This window comes from Pieris napi, chromosome 21 (genome assembly GCF_905475465.1).
Source record: "Pieris napi chromosome 21, ilPieNapi1.2, whole genome shotgun sequence".
Lineage (NCBI taxonomy): Eukaryota > Metazoa > Arthropoda > Insecta > Lepidoptera > Pieridae > Pieris > Pieris napi.
The window spans coordinates 5,477,606-5,500,494 of record NC_062254.1 but is presented as its reverse complement, the minus strand read 5'-3'; the positions used below and the strand labels follow the sequence as shown (position 1 = coordinate 5,500,494).

Genomic DNA, 22,889 nt, shown 5'->3' with positions numbered 1-22,889 from the left:
TTGTGTTTTTTTTTCAGATTTCTAACTTCTAAGTTAAATACGTAGTTTGAAATTTGAATTTTGTCTTTTAATAAAAATTATAAAACAATAGTCTACAATTTTCTTTATTCAATTACAAAACTTAAAATATAGTAGTAGCATTTTAAAATGACACGTTTTGCGCGTGCTAAAGGATCGAAAGCTTCTAACCTAAAAGATCCAGAAGATGGGACACCATGGGAAGTGATGAAAGAACAAATGGTAAAGGCGAAAGCAGATAACGAAGAATCAATAAAACGCAAAGAGGTATGTATAAGATGTCTATTTTATTATAGGGTAATTCATTATCTTATAGTTATATCTCTGATATAATTCAATACATTTTTAGGCTGAACAGCAAAGGATTGACAATTATGAAAACTTTCTAAAAGAACGTAAGGTGGAAAAACGCAAGGTAGAGTGGTGTGACTTTCCTGAAACTGTATCAGCAAAGACACAAAACGAAAATGCTTCACAAAATGTAGAAAAGAAGAAAAATAAAAGAAGCAACAATGTTTTGGAAAATGATAATGCACCTCAAGTTTTATCTAAAAAAGTTAAGAAGAATAAGGAGAAGAACAAAAAAATTACTTCTGAGAATGTAACAACATCTCATGATATAAATAATGGCTCAGTTGAAGAATTTAAAAATTCTGAGAAAAATGTAATTACATCAAACGATTTAGATAAAACCGAAATTGTAGAAAATACCAAAAAAAAGAAGAATAAAAAAAAACAAAATTTTAGTAGTAAATCTAATGTAGCACAAAGCCAAGAACTTAACCAGCAACCATCAAATGTGGAATCTACAAAGAAAAATAAAAAACATGGAGATAAAGCTGTACGGAGAAAAGAAATAACAGAAAAGAGTTTTAAACTTATTATAAATGGCAAAGATGTTGAATTGGTAAGATTTGATGGATTTCCTATTATGAAAAAAGATGCTGAAAGGTTACAAGAACTTAAAAATAGTATGATCAAAAAAGGTATACCTAAAAGTGAAGTTCAAAGAACAATTAAGTTGGAAAGGAGAAGGGCAGAGAAAGCTCTTGCAAGGGTTAAGAGAGATGTTTGTTATAATTGCAGAAAAGGAGGGCATAATTTATCAGACTGCCCTGACTTAAGATCAAATATTCCAGGTGTTGATTCAGCAGATGGTGTTTGCTTTAAATGTGGTTCAACTGAACACAGGCAGAATGAGTGTAAAGTACAGAGAGATAAGGAATTCAGATTTGCCACTTGTTTTATTTGTAGAGAAACCGTAAGTAAACTAAATTATAGTTACATAAACTAATTACTTTATTTTACATAGCTACCCAAACATCTAGGTGTGTATATATTGTATATTTGTTACATAGGATAAAAAATCTTTCTATTATTACAACAAACTAACAACTTTGAACAGACATTTTAACAAGCCAGTTATTTTTAACTTTTTTAATTTAAATTTTTAAGATGAGTAAGATTTTTAAGATCACTTTATACAGGTGACAAAATACAAAAAGGTCTACAAAAATAATTCTTCTTCAGGGTCATCTAGCTAGGCAGTGCCCAGATAATCCCAAGGGTCTTTATCCAAATGGTGGTTGCTGTAAGTTATGCGGTGATGTCACACACTTGCGCAAGGATTGTCCCACTGTAAGTTAACATTTACAAATAGAATAACAATTTATTCCTTCCTCCTTTGATTGTTATGGATGTTAATTAGGTCGAAAAATATTTTACGAATTAAACCCAGTTTAGTTTATCAGTGGCTTTATCAAGTCAAAATCAAGATTTTCTATCAATTTTGAAATTTAATCCTACTAAAAAATAAAATGTAGTTTTATTACTCTATTAAATACTAAATTAATCAACTATGATTAATTAGTGCTTTCTTGACGAAGGTTGCACTGGAAGACTTGACAAATGTTTTACATAATTTAAATCTGAATTATAGGTGGCTGAGAAAAAAGAAAGCACTTCAATAAAGTTGTCAACTCTTGATGGTACTGATAATATAGAAGATATTGGTCAATCCACACAAACATCAGCGCAAGAAACAAAAAAACCCAAGAAAATAAAGTTCTAGATTATGTAAAAAAAGCATTAAATAAAACATTTAATAACTTTAATGATTTTGTTTAAGAAAAAAACGAATATTCTAATTAACATTACAATAATTTAAATATTGTTAGTATCAAACACAAAATAGATCATAGTAATAAATAAAATAATGCTTCTGCCTATGAAAACAAATCTAATACAAAACATAGAAGCCAACAACATCTTTGAAACTAATTCAAACATACATTTCCAACGCTTTAGTGAACACGTTTCATAGGGTTTCTAAACTAAGTTTAAGTTGTTCCATGGATTGGTAGGCAATATTGCCTATAATTCCTTCAGGACTTTGAGGATCTTCCCTTTGAAGGATTCTTGCAGCATCAGCCAAGCATTGTAATGGCTCTCGGAGTTTCTCTTTAAGTTGTTCTTTTATTAGTAAACCGGACCCAAATTCACTCCTTGCTAAATACATAAGTGGTGCATGTAGCTCATATAGCATAATTCCTGAAAAAAAAAACTATATATTGCACACGCAGTAATACAAAGGCGAAATTATAAAAAGGAGAATATTGGAAGTCACATTAAAAAAAAAATATTTGTTCCACTCTGGCTTTTTTTAAATAAAATGCTTTTATTATAACAAAATGTGTTTCATAGTCATGATTATAAAACATTAGAGATTTGTTCTTTGTTAACGTCACTATAGGAAACTTTGAAAATTAATTTCAATTTTAATACCTTCTATAAAATTATAGGGAGGGAGCTTGTAATTTAGTGTTTAGAATGCCAAATCGTAAAATGACTGCTTTACGACTGATTTGAGCGCGACCGCCGCTGTGTGAGTTCGAAAAGTGAGTTACAGAATCGTAAGGCTGATAGCAACAAATCTCAGTATCTATTTTTTTTTGTACTCTAAAGAAAATTACTACCTAGAAAATTACGTCCTGAATCCAGTAGTACATTGAAGAAGAACTCAATTTTTAAGTTTGGCATAAGCAAAGTTTATGCGGTATATTTGTGTGTGTTTAAAATTTAAAGTTATTATTCTACGAACTATAAACCTATGACATTTGGTTTGGAAGCGGCAGTGATACGTGTAATAAGTAGTCCTGGGATTAAGCCCTTGGGGAAATGATTATACATTGCAGTTCGTGTCTTACCTCGCATTCTTGTGTCCCCTGGTAGAATTACGTCCAAGGTGTTCAGAACAAGTCGACACATTTCGACTTTACGCTCAAGCATCAGATCAGGCAGCTCGTCAATAGTGTAACCCTCAACTCGGCCATATAGCTCAGCTAGAGTGTATTTGACAGATAGAAGTACCGAATGACGAGGATGGAATACCGATTTGTACTGAAAATTAAATAAAGCTTTTAATGATCACTAATACCCAGTGGCGTAGCTAGGTGACCAAGGGCCCTGGGGCAAATTAAAAAATGGGGCCCCACTGCTATGTAAACTGATTAGGTTTTATCAAATTAATATATGAAATATACAAATAATTTAAAAATGCTAAGCTACGTAAGCTCTTATTTGTGCAGGGCAGGTAATAAAAATATTAAATAGTAACAACATAAATTACAATTAAAACTTGATGTAGGTTTGGCGAATAAAATGAAATACAGAAGATTCAAGGGTCTATTATATAAAGGTCGGGCCTACCAACTGACTAAATAACAATTAGATTTACAATATTTCCTAGCTTTAGTTTTCGCAAAAGTATCAATGACTTCGTTTAAATCCAGGCTTGATGCGGTTTTGTTTTCAATTGCTATCTAATTCGCGTTATACTGGGTGGCGCAAAAGTACTGGCACTAGAGAAAATTTGTTTATTTTTTTATATGACATTTCATTTCATTTTGTTGTTGAAAATTGCGTAGTGAACAAATGTAAAATACACTGAAAATAAACATCGACCGTTTTAATCCCCAAGAACGTGGAATAATCGTGTCAAAAGTGCCGAAATCTTTAGATTTGACACGATTTATTGACTTTACCGGACATCAATATGAGTGGTAAAATCAAATAAAATTGAATCACTATATTGACCAGTACAAAAAAGTTTATTGACATTAGCTTACTTACTCCTGATACAGCATGAATTTTTTAACCGATCTCAAAAAAAAAATCTTAACTCAAATTCACAATAAAATGCACATCGATGAATAATAAAATGCACATATCACTATCCGTCAAATTGGCAACACTGCCAACCTACAGAAAGAATTTAGGGGAATTCCCTAGGCATAACTTTTGAATTTCTCTCAAATTAATGTCTTGATTAAAGTGGGGTTGCAAACTGTCATATTTATTTTGAAAATGGGAGAAATTTCCAAAAGTTCAGAACGATCGAGATTTCTGGTGAGGATTCAAGGGCCCCCTGAGCTTGAGGGCCCCGGGGCACTGCCCCGCCTAGCCCCTTGGTAGCTACGCCACTGCTAATACCTAGTATGTTTTTCTTCTTGACTTTAGTTTTTTGACTGTACTCAATTATATTTCTCCTTTACTGTGCAAAGTATTCTGCTATGGAATTCTCTTCCAATTGACATTAGACGGGCTCAGTCCTTAAATTTATTCAAAAAGCTTCTTCTTGATCATTTTCTTTCTGCCTCGTAATTAGCTGCCTCTGCTTATATATATTAATTATTGTTGACTCTGATAACCTTTTGATTGTATTTTAAATTTTTGTCTATACATACTTTTATTTATTATTATTGTTATTTTCCTTTAGACTTTACTTTTTTTAGATATAGCAACGGGTTATTTTGAGTTTTTTTTTTTGTTAAAAATTTTTGTAATTCTTGTACTCTCTACCCTCTGTCGGTGTTTCTTTTTCATTATTCCACATTAGGGTTGCCTGGAAGAAATCGCTTGTTAGCGATAAGGCCGCCCGTTGCCTTATAACTTTTTGTAACATGTTTTTTGTACTTTTGTTATGTGTATGTTTGTGAATAAGGTAATAAAGCATAAATAAATAAATATATTCATCGAATAATCCTAAAGTCTCACCATTTTTTAAAGACTCCCATACTACTGTTAGATATCGTAAATAATATTAGAGAGACGAAGACGTAAAGAAGTTAAATAAATATAACACAAAATATTTATTTTGCGACTTCTTAGACAATGCTGGATCGTTCTGGAGGTTTCGGGGCAACAAAGGAGGCCCCTGGCCCCAAATTATTTTCCAAATAAATGGAGAAAAAATAATAAATAGTTTATTGTGCAATCAAGTGTAGATTCCCGGGGCTGTAGCACTGGTTGCCCTCTTTCGAATCTGGGTTCATAGACCCTGTTATTACCATTGTTCCGCTACTGATATACCTATTGTGTATTGTAGCAGATTTTGATTACTAAAAAAACAAAATTGCCCAAGTGTACACGTTAAAAATGTAAAATAGAATAACGATCTACCTTGTTAATGAATGCCTCTCTTTGTTCAATAGCTAGAGGACCCGGTTCCAACGAATCCAATTGATCTACTTCTGTTTGAATAACAGTTAACATTTTTCGCATAGCTGCCGCTGATGTTTTGAATCCACAATTTTTGTCTGTGCAATTCCATTGTGCTTCAGAATCTGTTATAGAAATAAATAACCAAACAAAGTAGCATCAATTGTGATTTAAAATTCAATTATGAAACCCGGAGTTTAAATAAAATATTATTAGAACTTTTTATAGAATTTTTCAAAAATGATTAGAAACCTATCCTCCAAATTTTAGTATCTTTAATAGCGAAAGCGCTCCCGACTGTAATATTGTGTTTTTGACTCAAATTGCAACGTTACGGATATGGAAAGAACTACATCGAAATAGGCTACAAAAACTCAATAATAATATTAGAAGTTACAAAGAACCGACGCAGCTATCAATTTATTTAATATTTTAGGAAACAACATAAAATCTTTACTACCAAGTCTAAGACATACCTAATGGATTGCTGGATAATATAACGCCGTTATCACATTTACTGCATTTGATTGTACTAAGGTGCGTCCCCAACTCTGTCGGATCAGCACACCGCTGACATTCGCAGTTAAAGTATTTAGATTCCAAAAGATATTCTCGTCGAATTATAGTTGGTGACAGAGCGTGTGTGTAGCTTAGGTATAAAGTTTCGCCAGACTTTATTGGTACGGCTGCGCGGACTAGAACCCTATATCAATTATAAATTAGAATTATTGTGTCATGTTAGTAAACATTAAGGGCAATCGTGTTTTGTTTAATATAATATCTAACTACTCAATCTTAGTCGTGGAATAATAGGACTTTCGGTTTTAGACGTTGTAAGGAAACATTTTTAAAAAAAAGTTTCGTCTAAACGAAACTATAAGAGTCGTTCAAAACGTACCTATTGGATTTTTATATCATTGAACGAGTAAGTATGCCTTTTTATGACAAAGGTTAACCTTCTACGCATTTGTAAATATTTCTTATTAAACAATATAATAAATCACTTACACAATACTAATAATACTTTTATAGAACGGGGGTAAACGGCTCACGGCTCATCTGATGGAAGTGCCCATGGACACTCTCAATACTCTACGTGCCTTTGAAGAATATTTCTAATTGTTTGGTGCAAACATAATTAACCGTTATATTTATATATGAATTAAATACATACGTCAAATCATCATATTGAATAGAATGAATAATATTAGGTACACAGTTGTGAGCTGCGATGGCCAAATACGGATATATGGCGCGCGAGCTGAAACCGCCTCTGGAGGGTATTTCAACTGCATTCACCTGGGAATTATATAATAACGCCTGTAGATATATCGGCGCAAATACACATTAAATTTACTGGAGGTGTATAGTAATTGGGGATAGCTGATACTTTATTTATTAAAACAAAGAAAGCGACATACAATTATTTTGTAAATTACGTTTACTAAGCTAGGAATCGAACCGGTTAAAAATTGAATCAACACACCGTTAATAATAGATTTAGATGGGAGACTCATTTGTACTTAATATGTTTATTTAAAGTTACTTCTTTTTTATGTAGGATATCTTCAATATAGTGTATAATAAAGTACGGAACAAGTATTCAGTAACATAAGGTAGACGATTATATCGCGTAAAATCAAAATACTCACCGCCAATATTCCACAGATTTTCTCTAGTAAATCGTGACTAAATTTTGCTCCGAGTTTACAGTGATTAATTAAAAACTTTACGATATTGTTTTGGTCAGCTTCCCATGATGGTCTCTTAACTCTTTCACCTGTATGGGTTTCCATTACATCTAGTTCCTGTTGCCAGCGATCAGGGTTCTTTTCCTTTGCTATGAGCATTCTGAAATACAAAAACGCGAGTATCATGAATATCTTAATAGAGTAAAACAAACAAATAACATAAATAAGATTTAACATCTATAGGTATTTATTAAGGTAAGTCTTTTTGGAGAACCATTGATAAATATTTTGTAAGACACATAACGGATAAAAATCCAAATACAATCTCTGACAAATACTTGAAGTAACAAGCTCTGCCTCTCCAAACCGAAACATTGTTTTTCTGAAAACCAATCCCAAGACTTCTAAATTAATCACATTAAATGAACCATCATTTACTGGTAACGGTTTATTTTATTTTAAGACGTAAGATCCATCTTCTTGACAGGTCTATATTTAGATGTTCAATGAGTAAAACACGCGTTTACTAAATTTTACGTTCCTGCAATATCAACTATTTGGACGAAATATACCTTAAGGGAGTGATACAGTCCAGTTGTGGAGACGGTGCACTCCAATCTTCTGGTGGCTGAAACTTGACTTTAGCACCCAAAAAGACATCGCACTCTGCTTGATGCTGCGCTGCCTTCTCACAAACTTCACTGCAAATAGGCCACCCACACCGAGAGCATACTGTATTCTCGACTGGACAATAGCAGGCCAGGCAAAGAGGTGGTGTATCTAAGCAATAACAAAATGAGATGCAATAGATATTATATGCAAATATAAATCAACTTTAAAATTACTTACGATATCAGCATTGCAATCCTGTTGTTATTTCGGTATTTCGGACTAAACTACCTACTACTTACTATTATATAAGTAGATCTACATTCTACGAGAGAAATTCAAATAGGCTTGCACATTCCGTAGTGCGGTATAGCCCAGTAATATTTAGCTTGAAACACTTGCCTGATTTTGACCCAAAGACAAAAGGAGTATCTGTAAATATTATTTCACCGGCATCCAAATCCTTATTAGCAATTAGATAACGACCGAATTTTTCATTTTCTAATATATCGCAATGTTTTTCCATGTCGATATTGTTTTCAGTTCGCTTTAGTTAAGCTAATGACGATTGCAGCGTATTTGCGGCCGCGCAGCTAAAATAAGACATCTCAAAGCGTCGAGAATGGTGCCGAAATTTCACTACTCTATCTTTATATGCTTAGCGGTATAGCAACATATAGATCCAATTTTGTGGATAAGCTAAACTTCTATAATTTGTAATGAAATTGACGTATCTCGGGAATTACTGTATCACATTTTAATAGCTTAGTTATGAGTTTTGTTCAATTTGATTTTTCTTGGGTCTGTGCTACTTGTCAAGAATATGTGTTGAGAAAAAGTATATATGTTAACTTCCATGATTCATACAAGAGAGTTAAGATATATATTATTAAACATAGAAAATACTTTTTATTGTTGTATATTTGTTTTTATGTTTGTTGATTTACTTTAAGTACTACTGTGTACCGTAATATAATAATAATATATATATATCTTTATTTTATTCCATAAAAATACAAAAACAAGACGTGTGCATGAATAAAAAAGTAATAATAAAAAAAGTTGTATTTATATTTCCCCCCACGGGATAAAGCTAATATATAATTTTTGGAATTTAGTTTGCCGATGATTAAGCGAATATTTTATGCCTAAACATGCTTTGTACTCATAAATCAAACGTCTTTTGGAACTAAGAATAGCATTGTTTTCATTTAAAATTGTATTATGATTAAGCCACACTGATTATGTACCTGTCCTAAATTCTACGTGGTCCAGCCCCTAAGTGACAGACAATATTATAATAATTTCGTATTATTTATTTTATAAAAATCATGTCAATTTTAGAGTATTTATCTACTGTTTGTAATAACAATATTAGTGGTTTTTTAGGAGTTTTACATTTACCAACGATTTCTGCAGCTATTACAAAGGAAAAAGTGCCTTGCCTTCGTTCTGTAAGTAACAAAATACTCCCGTCCCGGCATCACACAGTAGGGTTTTTTATTTTATTCGTTTTAAACATACACAAATTCAATTCCTATCTATTATATTGGTGTAAATAAATAAAAATCTTCGTGCATTTTCATTTTTTAAATTAAATATAACAACTTTTGTGTGTTTAAATTAATTAATTGTTGTGTAATATATTGGGACATTTAATCATCAAGGATGGCTCCATGGGCCAGATGGATGTATGTAAAGATGAATGGGGTCGAAGGGTAGACTGTCCGGTTGAAAATGACGATGATGGTGATGATGTTGATGAGTTGACTGAATATACATTTCAAAGTTGTTCGGTAAGTACTTTTCCCTTAATTATGTCTACTGTCTCTATTACACACAACTACATAAAATATAATACAGCAATAAATTATAAATAATCACATCGCGTTATGTTTAATAGGAATGGCCAATAACTATAATACAAGCAGTTAGCAGTCAAGTTATACTTCTGCGATATGGCCGAATGCAATAACCAAGTCTTAAGTCTAGGATTCGCTAGAAAATACTAGATTTTAAAAATTACCGCCAAAATATTGACCAAAGTTTATGTCATACAGCACAGATTATATTTAGCTTAGAGGAATGGCTTGTCTATCGAAAACTATATTTTTTAGGGCAATGACCTTTTAAACACTGCATCGTTTAATCAATAACTATTCTTTTATGTTTTATAATTTAAATTAATGTTACTAAATAAATAGCTAGTTCATTAAAACAAGTTAAATAAAAAAACACAATTAATTCTTTCAATATTCGTTGAAGTTCTTTTACTTTAAATAATTTAATAACAAAACGATTTATCAATATCACCTCATCCGGCACTGTCACGCCCTCTTCCTCTGACGTTTCCGCAAGGCGCAAACTAGAATTGTCTTGTGGTGCGGTGCTGGAGGTGAAGTTATTGCCGAGAATTCTCAGAATTCTTTTTGTCCTATTACAATCAGTGAATTAATTTAAGATAGTAAGTATACATTTATGCTGTAGAATAAGCTTGAATTATTTTATAAGTCATATTGCATGCAAATAGATTTAATGGCAGCTGTACGTAATAGCCGGGTCTACGTCACACACGTGATTTTGATATTTTTGTAAAATCCACCGATTTCCTCGATAAGTTAATATTTCCTTATAATAAGGTAGACTACCTTTTATAAATTTTACTGTAATATTGGTTAAATCAAGTGTTTATAATCCAATTAAAAGTGGTGTAACTTTACAGTAGGTAATTGTTTCGAAGCGGCTTCTATTTTAGATATTATTTTGGTGAAAGGTCAAGTTTATGGCCTCCATATGATACGTCTCTCTCATCGATTTCTTTTTCGTTGAACATAACAACTTGTTTCACCATGGTATCAAGGTGCTTGACAAAGTTGCAATTCCAATATTCGCACGTTATGTAATCAGTAATACCTTGAATGAAGGCGAACGTTAAATTGGATGTGTAAATTCAGTTCAGTCAGCCAACTCGTATGGCATTGATTTGCTGAGCAAAGATATTATTCTAGTTTAAGAAATGTAATGAATGTTGTTTTTACACTTTTTGGTTGATATTTTTTGTAGAGAATGTCTCCCCCACACTATGCTGATCTTGGAAAGAAGGCGAATGATGTCTTCTCCAAGGGATACCACTTTGGTGTGTTTAAACTTGACCTGAAGACCAAGAGTGAATCAGGTGTTGAGTTTACCAGTGGTATCACATCCAATCAAGAAAGTGGAAAGGTGGGCTTTAGTTAATTAACAGTAAACTTTTCTATGTATTATTTAAAAATCCTATTGCTATTGAAATTTTAAATAAATAAAAAAACTAATGTTGTTTTTATTTTGTATCTGTAATAAAGATTGTCTAAAATTTTTAGGTATTTGGTAGCCTTTCGTCAAAGTATGCAGTAAAGGACTATGGACTAACATTTACAGAGAAATGGAACACAGACAACACACTTGCCACTGACATCACCATCCAGGACAAAATTGCCCAGGGATTAAAAGTTACTCTTGAGGGCACTTTTGCACCACAGACAGGGTGAGAATGTAGCATTATAAATTTCAAAAATGATTAAATTTATATTTAACCCATTAGCAATTTAAAATATATGCTTTTCTTATATTTTATTACATATAAGTATTTGACTTACGTTCACAAGTTCTTTCATTATAGAAGCAAAACTGGCAAGCTGAAGACCTCCTTCGCCAATGAAACAGTGGCAGTCAACACTAATGTAGATTTGGACTTGGCTGGCCCAGTTGTTGATGTAGCAGCTGTTCTCAAGTACCAAGGCTGGCTAGCAGGAGCTAACACACAGTTTGATACACAAAAGGCCAAGTTCTCAAAGAACAACTTTGCTTTCGGATACCAGACCAATGATTTTGCTCTGCACACCAATGTGTAAGTATTCTAATAAAGAAGATCTTTTAAATACTTAATGAAAAATTACTATTAACTTTTTACAAGGTTAATGTCCTATTGTTCACGAAATTGGAACATATTTATGATTACATAATGCATGGAAATTGTGTGTCATTGTTACTGATGCTAGCATGCTAAAATTCTCTTCGATATTGAACCTTAAGTAGTAGTAGATAGATAGATATTTTTTTATACTATTTTAATTTAGAATAAAAAATATAATAACACTCACTAATGAAAATAATTTATATTGTAATTTGTATTAAAATTATATTTATATCATTTAAGATATATAAATGACATATTTTTGAACTGATATAGCAGACTAAACTTGACTAAAATAATATGAAGATAACCTTTAATTATTTTTATATAATATATATATAAATGAATTTCAGCGACAATGGCAAGGACTTTGGTGGCTCCATCTACCAGAAGGTGTCAGACAAATTGGACTGTGGTGTTAGCATGAAGTGGTCTTCTGGCTCTACTGACACCCTCTTTGGGGTCGGTGCCAAGTTTGCTTTGGACCAAGATGCCTCACTTCACGCTAAGATCAACAACAAGTCCCTCATTGGACTCGGTTACCAACAAAAGTTGCGCCCAGGTAATAACGATTTTTTTATATAATTTACTTGTTTTCATTTCTGTATCTTACTCATCAATTGAGGTTTATTTTAATAACATGAATATTTCTTGTTAACTAAGACCCAAGAATAACATAAAAAGTATCAGAAATGGTGAAAACACTTTATTTCATCTAATTAAAATTGGTTTCAAATAGTATTACATCCTATAAAAACATGAAGATCATAAATTATCATTTTTACATGAGCAAAATAATTTTTGTTTCTTATCATTTGTCATGGTATATGCAAAGCGTTATCTTACCCTATCTAGATTTAAGATGATGAAGTACACACGCAAATCCATTGCAAATATTAATTCAGATATGATATTTATTTTAGAAACGGTAATGGGTTACGTTACTTCTATCTTAATTTATTAAAAAATTAATTGTTGTTTGGTGAACTAATTTAGTTCCAGTGGTCTTGATTCTTTAATTAATTAACCCATATACATTTTAAATATAACGTAATCTAATTAGATATTTGTAATTAAAACAAGAATTGATCTAATTGTGTTTTTCAGGCGTGACCCTAACTCTTTCCGCCGCCGTCGACGGCCAGAACTTCAACGCCGGCGGTCACAAGGTCGGAGTCGCTCTAGAGCTGGAGCCCTAGGCCTCCTTTGACATTCACTAGACATGTAGATAATGCCACTTACTGTTATATAACAAATGTATACCGCAAAATCAAACAAAACTCGTGCGCTCTGTAAATGAACAATAAAATTGTCTTCAGATTTCACTTGTGTCGAACGCTCTTAATAGTTTTCAGTAAGCACGCATATTGTCGCTAAATATACATTCAAATGAAAGTCATATCGCGTTGTAAATAAGCACCTATGGTGTGTTCCTTGATTGAGAATAAATAATGAATAGTCTGTTGGAATCAATTTTGTGGTTTTATTTATGCCTTTCCATATATGCGTAATTATAAGCTGAAGTTATGTGCTAAACTTGGGGTTAACTGGTTCATAATAAAAATGAGCGTAATGGTTAGTCTATTAGTCAAGGAAGAAACACTTATTAACCAGTTTACGTAACGAAGGCCTAACATTATGCCTGAATTAATTTGGTAAAAACCGTAGATTACATACTACAGGATGTCTCAAAAGGAAGTTCATATCATCATCATTAAAGTACACATTTTGGGAATTTATTTCTTAAACATAATACCGTTCAAAAGTAAGACCCTCGCGTTCGCGGCACTCATTCTCACTCACTCAAAATTACTTATGACGGCTCGGCTGGTGGACTGAGTGATGGCTGCCATTTCGTGACGGATATTTTCTTTCAATTGCGCCAGAGAAGTCGGGTATTGGCGTAGACTTTAGATTTAAGACAACACCATAATAAAAATCCATAGGGGTTAAATCAGGACTGCGTGGATTCCAATTTATGTCACCTCTTCTGGAGAAAATTTCACGAACTCGTGGCAGAGACGTATTGGACGTTTGTGACGTTTCTCCGTCCTGCTGGAACCAGGTTCTTTGGTTATAGCCAGGAATGTTTTGAAGTTCAGGCACCAAGAAGTCGTCTAACATTTTCACATTAAACGCTAAATAAATAAATGTAAACTTTCTTTTGAGACACCTGTTATTTCATAATATTATCATAGGATAAACGCAAGTCAAGTGGGAACACTTTCATAAAAATTTTTAACCCTGTAAATTTTATTTCGATCTTTTTACCTTCACATTTTCACACATTGTATAATAATTTATGACTCGATGGTGAGTGCAACATATTAAAGCTTGAATACAATCCAACTGCAATGATTATAAATAACTTCATACTGTGTTATCACTAGATTAATGTTATTCACAAGACGGACTAAAGTTTCCTAAACAAACAAAAGCCCGAATATTGCTTCGGTGGTCAGTTTTGTCACCACCAATTATTTTTTTAGATTTCATCACATTTTTTACCATACAAAGGTGAAGGAATAGGGCGCTGAACCTTCCTTTCCAAAATAATGTTTTTCCTGATAAGCAAAGGATTCTGTTGGTTAGGAATTTGGGTTCTTATAAATAAAGCTGCATTCTATTAATAATTACCTACTCTTAGAATTTTTTTTTTAGGTGGTTTTGATTAATTTAATACATTCGAGTTTACTTAACCATATTGTCAAGACCTTGTAATTATCGTGACTCATGCATCTTTAGATAAGAATAATTTAGTTTTCTACTAACTGTATTCGTGTACTACTATATTCTTCGTTTCACTTTACCTGTCGTATTTTAAGTGTCCTGGAAGAGTTAGCTATTATACGGACATCTGCCTATTTTTAACATTTATGTTACAAGATTTTTATGAACCTTTAAAGCACGAGTCATAAATAAAATAATTGTTTTCTGATTGAATCAATAAAAAAAAATATCACCGAAAAAAATTTGTGTATTTCCCTGACACGGAAGACTCCTTATTACTTTTTGGTTCTATCTGGCATTTATCACTTCTACTCAACGCCCTCCATAGCTTATTAGTTTAAGCTCATAGTCCTAAGGTATGAGTGTATCTACTTAATTACCCGATGTAAATAAAGAAAAGTCATTGTTTCGAGTTCAAAGTAGGCTTATCACCTACTGAAAAATGTCCGTTTCAATAATTTTTCCTATATATAAATATAACATACTTTTAGAAGTCATTTTGAAAGTACATTATTTAATCTTACTCTTAAAATACTATATGATAACAAATAAACACATGATTTTTATAAATAGAATTTAATTTAAAAAAACAATCTATTGTATCATTTCTTCTTCCATGAGCTTCGCCATCCATTCTGGTTCAGCGGCTGCGATCTTTTCAATAAGACTGTTAACTTGGTAGCAAAGACTTTGAATTTGTTTATCCCATTGAGGTAATATATCACGAGCTGAAAAATTATTATAAATATGTTACTGTAAAATTTAATTAAAATGTGTTTGTAAATATTAAATTAAAATAAAACCCAGTGCCAGGATACCATAATCCAGGTGATAATTTTTAGAATGAATTGATTGGTGAAGTCAAGGTAAAAACTACTTTGCTGCTTACTTAGGTAGTTTTATTTAGCAGTCAGAGTTTGTTATGGTTATACTATAAGTATCAACTAATTAATGTTTTATTACTATCGTGTGTCGGTAATAAACGCGAATTATTAGAACATAAAATAACAATCTATCAAGATAAAAGCAAGGAGCAAAAATATAGGCACAACAGCAATGTTACAACGCAAATTTAATAATTAAAACTACATAAAAATTATTAAATTTGCGTTATTTAATAATAAACCTGGGGCGCTATAACCTTTTAGGTCTGGGGCTCAGATTTCTGTGTGTGACATATGTCGAATTTTGTGTCTGAGACATGCCGGTTCACCGGACAAAATGGTGTTGAATAGAATGTCGATAAGTGCAAAGCCGAGGTTCAAACCTACGACCTCGAGGATGAGGGCTAAAACTGATCTATATAATACGATCAATGATGGTGGACCATCGATTTACGCCCGAACCCAATAACCTAACTAAATCCATAATCCACCATCTGAGATAGTAATATGTTGTAACAAGTGTGCCAATAACCAATCGACGGATTGTAATAGCCATCTGTCGATACAAGCATGGGAGGTCGTATCGGTGTCTGTGGATAGACCTTTGTATGAAAATGATAGTTGACGAAAGCTCGATTTCAACAGTTAATTATTTTAACTTACACCAGTTTTTTAAATAATTGAAAAAACGGTTATGTTTTAAACATACACATGTATATTTTAATGTTATTTGTACGGTTTTATTGACTTTATTTGGTTTACATTGATTATCAAATATAAGTGAAAACTCGGAAAAATGGAACCACAAAGAGCATTTTATCCGTCGGCAAAAATGGATTGTCTTCGTAGGGTTAGGTTATTGGGATGCAGATAGGAGATTGATCGACTGTCACGGTCTGATTTCAGATTGTTTTTAATCTGAGATTGTGGATTAAATTGGGTTCGGACGTTAAAAAGTTTCAAAACATTGGGAAAAATTGTTTCCTTTTGAGATCTTCCGTTTGGCCTCGAAATCTCTTCGGATTCGAATTGAAAGATTATTTTTGTTAGATTAGGCTGCATCACGCTCAAACTAACGCCCGGCTGGTTTAAAAAGAATTCGTTAGTGGGCAACTTCATACTGATAATTTTGTGTCACGGTGCGCGCGCATCGTAAAATTTCACTCTCATCAATTTTTCATAAAGCGCCTAAAGAAGTATAACTTCAAAAATCTTACTTTCAAAATGAACAATGGAGTTAATTTGATCAATATGTCCATTCATCCTTTTCTCACTGATCATCTGACTCGCAATGCGTTCCGCTCTCGAGGGCGGAGTCTCCAATAAAGCCCCCAATTCTTCAAAGGTTATATTATTGTATAGTTTGCTTGCAGATAGCAGGTTATGCTCAAATACTGCTCGATCCAAGATAGAAGATCCATCTGGGGTTGTGGCCTATGAGACAAATTTTTTAATACTACATATTAGTAAAATATGTTTTTTTATTGTAATATTATAGACTTTTTTATGAGAATAATTAATTGTATGAAGTATTGGTTAAAATTTGAACTCGTTTTCTTGACTATATTTTGAGAATTATTGTGAAGGAGAAATGTAATGTAAAAATATACAATATTTTTGATTGACTTTCATAACAGCTGTATATTGTATAATATAACTACAATCTATTTTTTTTATTATTAACTGTGTAATTTGTATGTGTGTAATTTTTCTCATATTGATAATTATTTTTAGAGAAAAAATATTGATTTGATAATTATTTTTATTTTAGCATTAAATTTTTGGCAATAACAATGAATTTTTTTTGACCTGAATTCTTATTCTTAAACCAAGATAGATATACATTATTAATAATAATATTTATTTCATGTTTTTTAACACATTTATGTATGTTTGTGTAAATGAAATTGATACTTATATGTACATTGTACACACATATAATATATAAATATAATTTAATAAAAATTAAATTCCTAAAATGGTATGATTACCTTTTGATGAGTTTGCATTAGGGCTTCAAACTCATGTAATTCAGATCTCCGGATAATTCGGTCAAGATACATTTTCTCAAGTATGGAGAATGCTGGCAATTGTTGACACCGCTCATCCTTGAATAGTGTCGCCAACATTCGTGACCTTTGCTGACCTGAATAATCATAAAGATGCTTTAAAATACATAATCTATTCTTTAATATTGTTTTTCCGAGAATTAAACCCAGAGAACGCTAAAGCTTTTACGCCTTGGGAGGGGTGATAAAGTTAACCTTACATAATATTCTAAGGCGAGTCAGTCTATAGGGAGCGTTCAAGTATTACGTCACGCAATTTTTGGAGATTATTGACCCCCCCCCCCATGTAACGCACCCTAACGTTTTTTTGTACCCAAGTAGTACAGTACAGTACCCAAGTATAGTAAAACGTTTCGTAACGTAAAGTACTAGAAAGTCGAAAATAATATTAACAATAACGCGTAATTCAATCCCCGCCCCGCATCGTAACATTTTACAAAAGGACACCCCCCCCCCCCCCAAATTCGTTACGCAATACTTGAACGCTCCCATATGAATGGGATAATAATTAATTAAAACAACTATGGTTTTGTGCGGCTATGTCATCATGCCAATAGGTTCAAGTATAAATTCATTATGGTTTTATGTATGACTGAAATATAACATACAGAAGGAAGTCTTTAATAAAAAATACATACCTGCCGAAGCCAAAACTGTACAAATCAGTGCATTTCTAAGGCAAGTCATTCTCTCATCTTCATGGATGATATTACGGTATGATAATTCATTGTATCTCTGTGCTGCTTCGATAAATTTTCTAAAATTATGGAAAATCTATTTTAATAAAAACCAGTCTCACCAGTCATTTGCATATAAAGAAAATAATATCATCATTTTATTGAAAGTTTTACTAATTGTACTGGTGCACTCCACGCTCAACATACTATCTACTCTGCTATAGGGACCAAACTTTTTATTTATATTATTTTTGTGAACAGCTAAGGTTCAAAATAGTTTCATTATAAATATATGTATTCCATAGACACATTCATACATCTTCTAGCTATATGATCATAAATTTATTTAATCATAAAGTCTATGTTATAGACATTATACTGCAGTAATGATGGTCGAGAGAGTAGCATCATTAAATAGCGGCTTCAGGTATACCCAAATTATAAGCAAGAATATCTGTCACGTTTTTTTTAAAAGTATGGAAATAAAACCTGTTACCTGTGAAGTTTAAAGCTAACAGACAAAAACAAACCTTTATAGTATATATATATAGTTTAAATTAAACTTACCGTCTATAATCCAGTACCCGAGCATAACATACTTTATAATAAATCTGCAATTGTTCATTAGTGGTTTCAGCCTGTAGCAACGATGCTCGGTTAACATATGCCTCAGCCTGCATGGGGTCATCAACTTCTAAGTAAAGTCGGGCAATCTTCAAATATGTCTCTAGTTTGTAGTCAACAGAGTACTGTCTGAAATATAATTAACATAAATTAATTTAAAGTTAGTATAATCCACCAATTCACCAGTGATAAACTGGTGAGGTGAAGGGAATTCATCTACTTAATTTAAAAAAATCTTGTGAATGTTGTTTGCTCTATGCTCAAAGGGACTTCACAAACTTGACTGAGATATCAAAACAAGTATTTAGATTTTAGACCATAAGTTTGACAACAATTATAAATAAATTAACCTTTTATTATGACATTTAGTTATATGACATATGCATGCCTATTCATTATGGCTGACTGTGCAGATGTTTATAATTAATCAATCTAAATGTACCACTTTCTTTGCAAATAAACAATTTATTTATATGATAAATTAATTTACGAAGAGTATTTATCTCTGTATGTGTTTAAATTCAGAACTATCTCAACAATAATAGATAAAGTATCTATCTCTAAGCTTTAAATTAATTAAAAAAAAAAAAAGATTAGTGTGATGTCGCCTGAGTAGCAGTTTTTGTTACTTCTTTTAACATCCTTTTGATATATGTATATACTATATCATAGATCCTTGATGTAATAAAAATTTTGTAATCAATCAATATTTTATTTCTAAAATAAGAAATAATATCATACTTTTGACCAGTCTCTAAAGGAATGCCAACCAGTACATTTGCAGCTTCCTTCCAGTTTTGATTACGCTCATATATGTCTGCCAAATGCTGTCTAATACTAGCAACCTGAAATATATATTTATAATAATAATTAATATTAATAGATAATTATTATTAGTTAGTTAAGTTTTTTGAATGTTTAACTACAGGAATTATGATTTTTTGTAAAGCTTGCTATTCATACTAGCTAAGTTACAGGAGGAAATGTTGCAAAATAATGAATATTTAAGAGGTATATAACACCATAATAATAAGCCTTTTGTACATTTATAACATAAATATTTTAAGTTTTCTAGAAATTCACTCCAGATGGGTAAAATGTACATACCTGTTCTTCAAAAGAAATAACTCTAGGCTGGATAACATCTAAACTGTAATGAGAAACTTCTTGCGAGATAGGATCAGGTAGTAAGGATAAATGAGTGCTGACATCTGTGAGAAGTTGCCGGGATATTACCAGACTTACATTCTCATTTACAACTGTAATAAAGGACTGATAAATTACTTCTCTAAGAAAATAAGTGTGTAAAATAAGTGATACTAATAACATAAGTAATATGAGTTTATCACTTATGTTATTAGTACCAGAAATAATACCAGATAAATTAATAATTGTTAAATAATATTAAGTACTTACTCGCTTCTATAAAGGCTTTTAGGCTTTCCGCAAGTTCATTATCATTATTTTTTATTATTTCTAATAAAACATTCCGGTATCTGCAAATGTGTACAAATGAATAAGATACAATCTACTTTTAAAAAATCTCAGCGCTAAAGTGTGTGGAAAGTAGTCAAAGACAAAAACAATTTTTAAATAAGTCTTTAACACCATGACGTCTTAAGTTTTTTAGACACACAGGAATATTATTTTATTTTTCTTCCTCAAGCTATCATACAATAGGTATATAAAAATAGTTATTGTACAAAAAAATAGAAAAACTTTATGATAAAAGAGCCGAAACTAGTATAAAATTAGCACTTAGAATATAAAAATAATATCAAATACTAAAACTCACTTCTCGGCTTGATCTTTGTGCAAGCCGCCAGAATTCCTTAATTCACTTAAGTATTGTCGTACCCCTTGCAAATTGAGAGTCATGTTAACGTCTGGGGCCTGGGTTTCTCTAGCAAAACTTAGTTTTTAAATTTGTATATCGTTTTCAGCTCTATTCGCGTTATATGTTTAACTTAGCTAAAGAACTAACTAATGACAGTAATCAACACTGCATAATGCATTTGAACTGTGATTTGAAGTTTGAAGTTTGAACAGCCACTATTGTCTTACAGTTTTCGTATTTTTTAAGAAATTATAATGGCTATACCAAATTGCGAATAGACCAATGTGGTAATTTTTGTCAACAAATTGACCAATCAATGTAATGCTTCTTTTTGACAATTCACAACTCACAAGAGTATTGTAATTTGTAACATTACATCTAATAAGAAGTAATAATATATAGAATCAAGAAATGACGAATTAATATGTAAGATGTTTATATATTACACAGTACACTATCCTAATAAGTAAAAATGAGTGTTTGTCGTGTCTTAATTTACTGTTGGATCAGTTGGAATGATATAAATGATTTCTTCCGAACTAGTATCGTTCCTATGTCGATATTTTTTGACGATAAAAATAAAATATCTAGCAGTTCCTCTTTTAATTCAATAATAATAATAATTCAAGTATAATTTAGCACGTATTGATGCTTAGGGTTCTTTTTTTGAAGATTGAATAGCCTGTTAATGAGACCAAAACTTAATGTTCTGTGAATTATTAAATGACAAAAACGTTTACAACACAGATAAAAAAAACATGTAAGGGCATAATTATTTATATCTTATTTACTGAAGCTCTCAAACATCACACATATAACAAAGACAATCAAACACTTATGAAATATGTAATAAATAAGATGTATGTGTAAGATATATATGACATGAGAACCTACGAATCAGGCGCAGCGCTAACTATAGTCGAATTTTTAATTAGACGATATCAACTGACGTTTACGGTGTTGTCAGTTTTTAATGAAATAAAAATAGTGTTGTGACAAAGTAAAAACCCCTGAATTAATGATCGGTGATGGCACTAGTCGCCGCGGAGCGCGTTGTAATAAGACGTTAAAAAACTGATTGTAGTTACATAGTACTAGTACCTAACTTATATCAGAGCACTTTTATACAATTTTGAAATAGAAATAATATTCTTTTATTGTTTGAAAGATTGACTATTCACACTCATTGTTCATTCATCTGATTGAACAAGAACTGAACGCATCACTATTACTTTAAATATGGCAACATTATTTTACAAAGTGACATTAGCTACTGTCAGTTGGCTTCGTCTAATTAAAAATACGACTATAGATCATAGTTTTATTGTAGACCCGACACTATCTAATAGGACCATTAAACGACGTGCACAATCGTAAGATAGGTCTGTAAAATAGATATACTAGAAATGGGATGTTTTGTTGCTGTGTAGTGGGTGAGTTGTATATTGGAGAAATTAAGGAGGAAAATGAGATGATAACCAATAAAAAAATATATTAAAACCATCAAACAATATTTCGTACAAAAGATTTCTCCGAGAGTTTTTGCAAGAGTGACAGCATAAAAAGTAACAACCGTTACTAAGGTCATATTATATACGTAGGTTGTTGTATGATGAGGTCAACTTTAATAAATAAAATAAAATAAACATATAGTTGTTTCAAGTCATCTGTGTACTTCAGTAGATAGGGATTTTAGCAAGTAATTCCATATGAATATTATCATGTATTGTTTTGTAAAGATACATCCTTGACGTCATGTCGCAATTGAAGTGAATCGAGGTCAAATCTTCTAAGGCGAGAGTCGTAGGTTTAATGCCAATCCTTTAAGTAAAGACGGGCACGGGGCATGGTTGATAAAAATATATTAGAAGTTAAAGTTGAAGAGTTCTATTAAAGACTCCCATATTCCAAAATGTTTCTTATAAGGTTATTGAAATTTTGGATATTTAAATGGCTTTGAAATATGTTCTTAATATGAAATCTAGAATTTGGTTAGCTTTTCTATATAGCTTTCCTCTAACCTCTTATGACTAAGGGGTTAGTTAAACCAAGCTTAGCAATACGATTTTAGTTCTCTCAGTTCTTACATTCGAATTTGTCGATGAAAAACACGTCACTGCAACAAAATCATAACCTCTTTAGAAATTTTAAATTATTCAGTCACGTGACAGTAATCTAGATTATCATAATATAATTGACCTTAAAAACGTAGAAGTAGTATGGTGTACCTTAATAAGAATAACAGGAGACACTTCTTTGTGGTAAAAGTGTAAGAAAGTGTAAGATTTTGCTCATTTTC

At 31.8% G+C, this 22,889-nt stretch overlaps 4 protein-coding genes across 5 annotated transcripts; 2 read left to right on the top strand and 2 right to left on the bottom strand.

The window, feature by feature from the left end:
* The first annotated feature begins 29 nt into the window (after positions 1-29).
* LOC125060279 (zinc finger CCHC domain-containing protein 9-like) lies at positions 30-2,132 on the top strand. 2 transcript variants are annotated; one of them, XM_047665098.1, is made up of 5 exons: positions 30-285; positions 368-925; positions 1,158-1,279; positions 1,549-1,656; positions 1,958-1,992. In XM_047665098.1, exons 1-4 carry the CDS (start codon positions 148-150, stop codon positions 1,556-1,558), a joined length of 828 nt encoding a protein of 275 aa, XP_047521054.1. In that variant the 5' UTR covers positions 30-147; the 3' UTR covers positions 1,559-1,656; positions 1,958-1,992. The 2 variants fall into 2 exon arrangements, with proteins under 2 accessions (XP_047521054.1, XP_047521053.1); XM_047665097.1 differs by having other exon boundaries at positions 368-1,279; positions 1,958-2,132.
* A 105-nt stretch (positions 2,133-2,237) lies between these two features.
* On the bottom strand, positions 2,238-8,497 carry LOC125060278 (SET domain-containing protein SmydA-8). Its single transcript, XM_047665096.1, has 8 exons — positions 8,220-8,497; positions 7,781-7,988; positions 7,170-7,368; positions 6,692-6,816; positions 5,994-6,220; positions 5,479-5,642; positions 3,225-3,417; positions 2,238-2,568 (listed from the first exon to the last, which is right to left on the bottom strand). Exons 1-8 carry the CDS (start codon positions 8,341-8,343, stop codon positions 2,336-2,338), a joined length of 1,473 nt encoding a protein of 490 aa, XP_047521052.1. The 5' UTR covers positions 8,344-8,497; the 3' UTR covers positions 2,238-2,335.
* A 1,626-nt stretch (positions 8,498-10,123) lies between these two features.
* LOC125060247 (voltage-dependent anion-selective channel-like) lies at positions 10,124-13,242 on the top strand. Its single transcript, XM_047665045.1, has 6 exons — positions 10,124-10,281; positions 10,881-11,039; positions 11,177-11,340; positions 11,476-11,703; positions 12,123-12,331; positions 12,877-13,242. Exons 2-6 carry the CDS (start codon positions 10,884-10,886, stop codon positions 12,966-12,968), a joined length of 849 nt encoding a protein of 282 aa, XP_047521001.1. The 5' UTR covers positions 10,124-10,281; positions 10,881-10,883; the 3' UTR covers positions 12,969-13,242.
* A 1,816-nt stretch (positions 13,243-15,058) lies between these two features.
* On the bottom strand, positions 15,059-21,013 carry LOC125060379 (COP9 signalosome complex subunit 4). The gene is made up of 9 exons (XM_047665259.1): positions 20,549-21,013; positions 20,170-20,249; positions 19,861-20,012; positions 19,495-19,598; positions 18,697-18,882; positions 18,091-18,209; positions 17,375-17,529; positions 16,601-16,817; positions 15,059-15,227 (listed from the first exon to the last, which is right to left on the bottom strand). The coding sequence occupies exons 1-9, from the start codon at positions 20,629-20,631 to the stop codon at positions 15,094-15,096; spliced, it is 1,230 nt and encodes a 409-aa protein (XP_047521215.1). The 5' UTR covers positions 20,632-21,013; the 3' UTR covers positions 15,059-15,093.
* Positions 21,014-22,889: the final 1,876 nt, after the last annotated feature.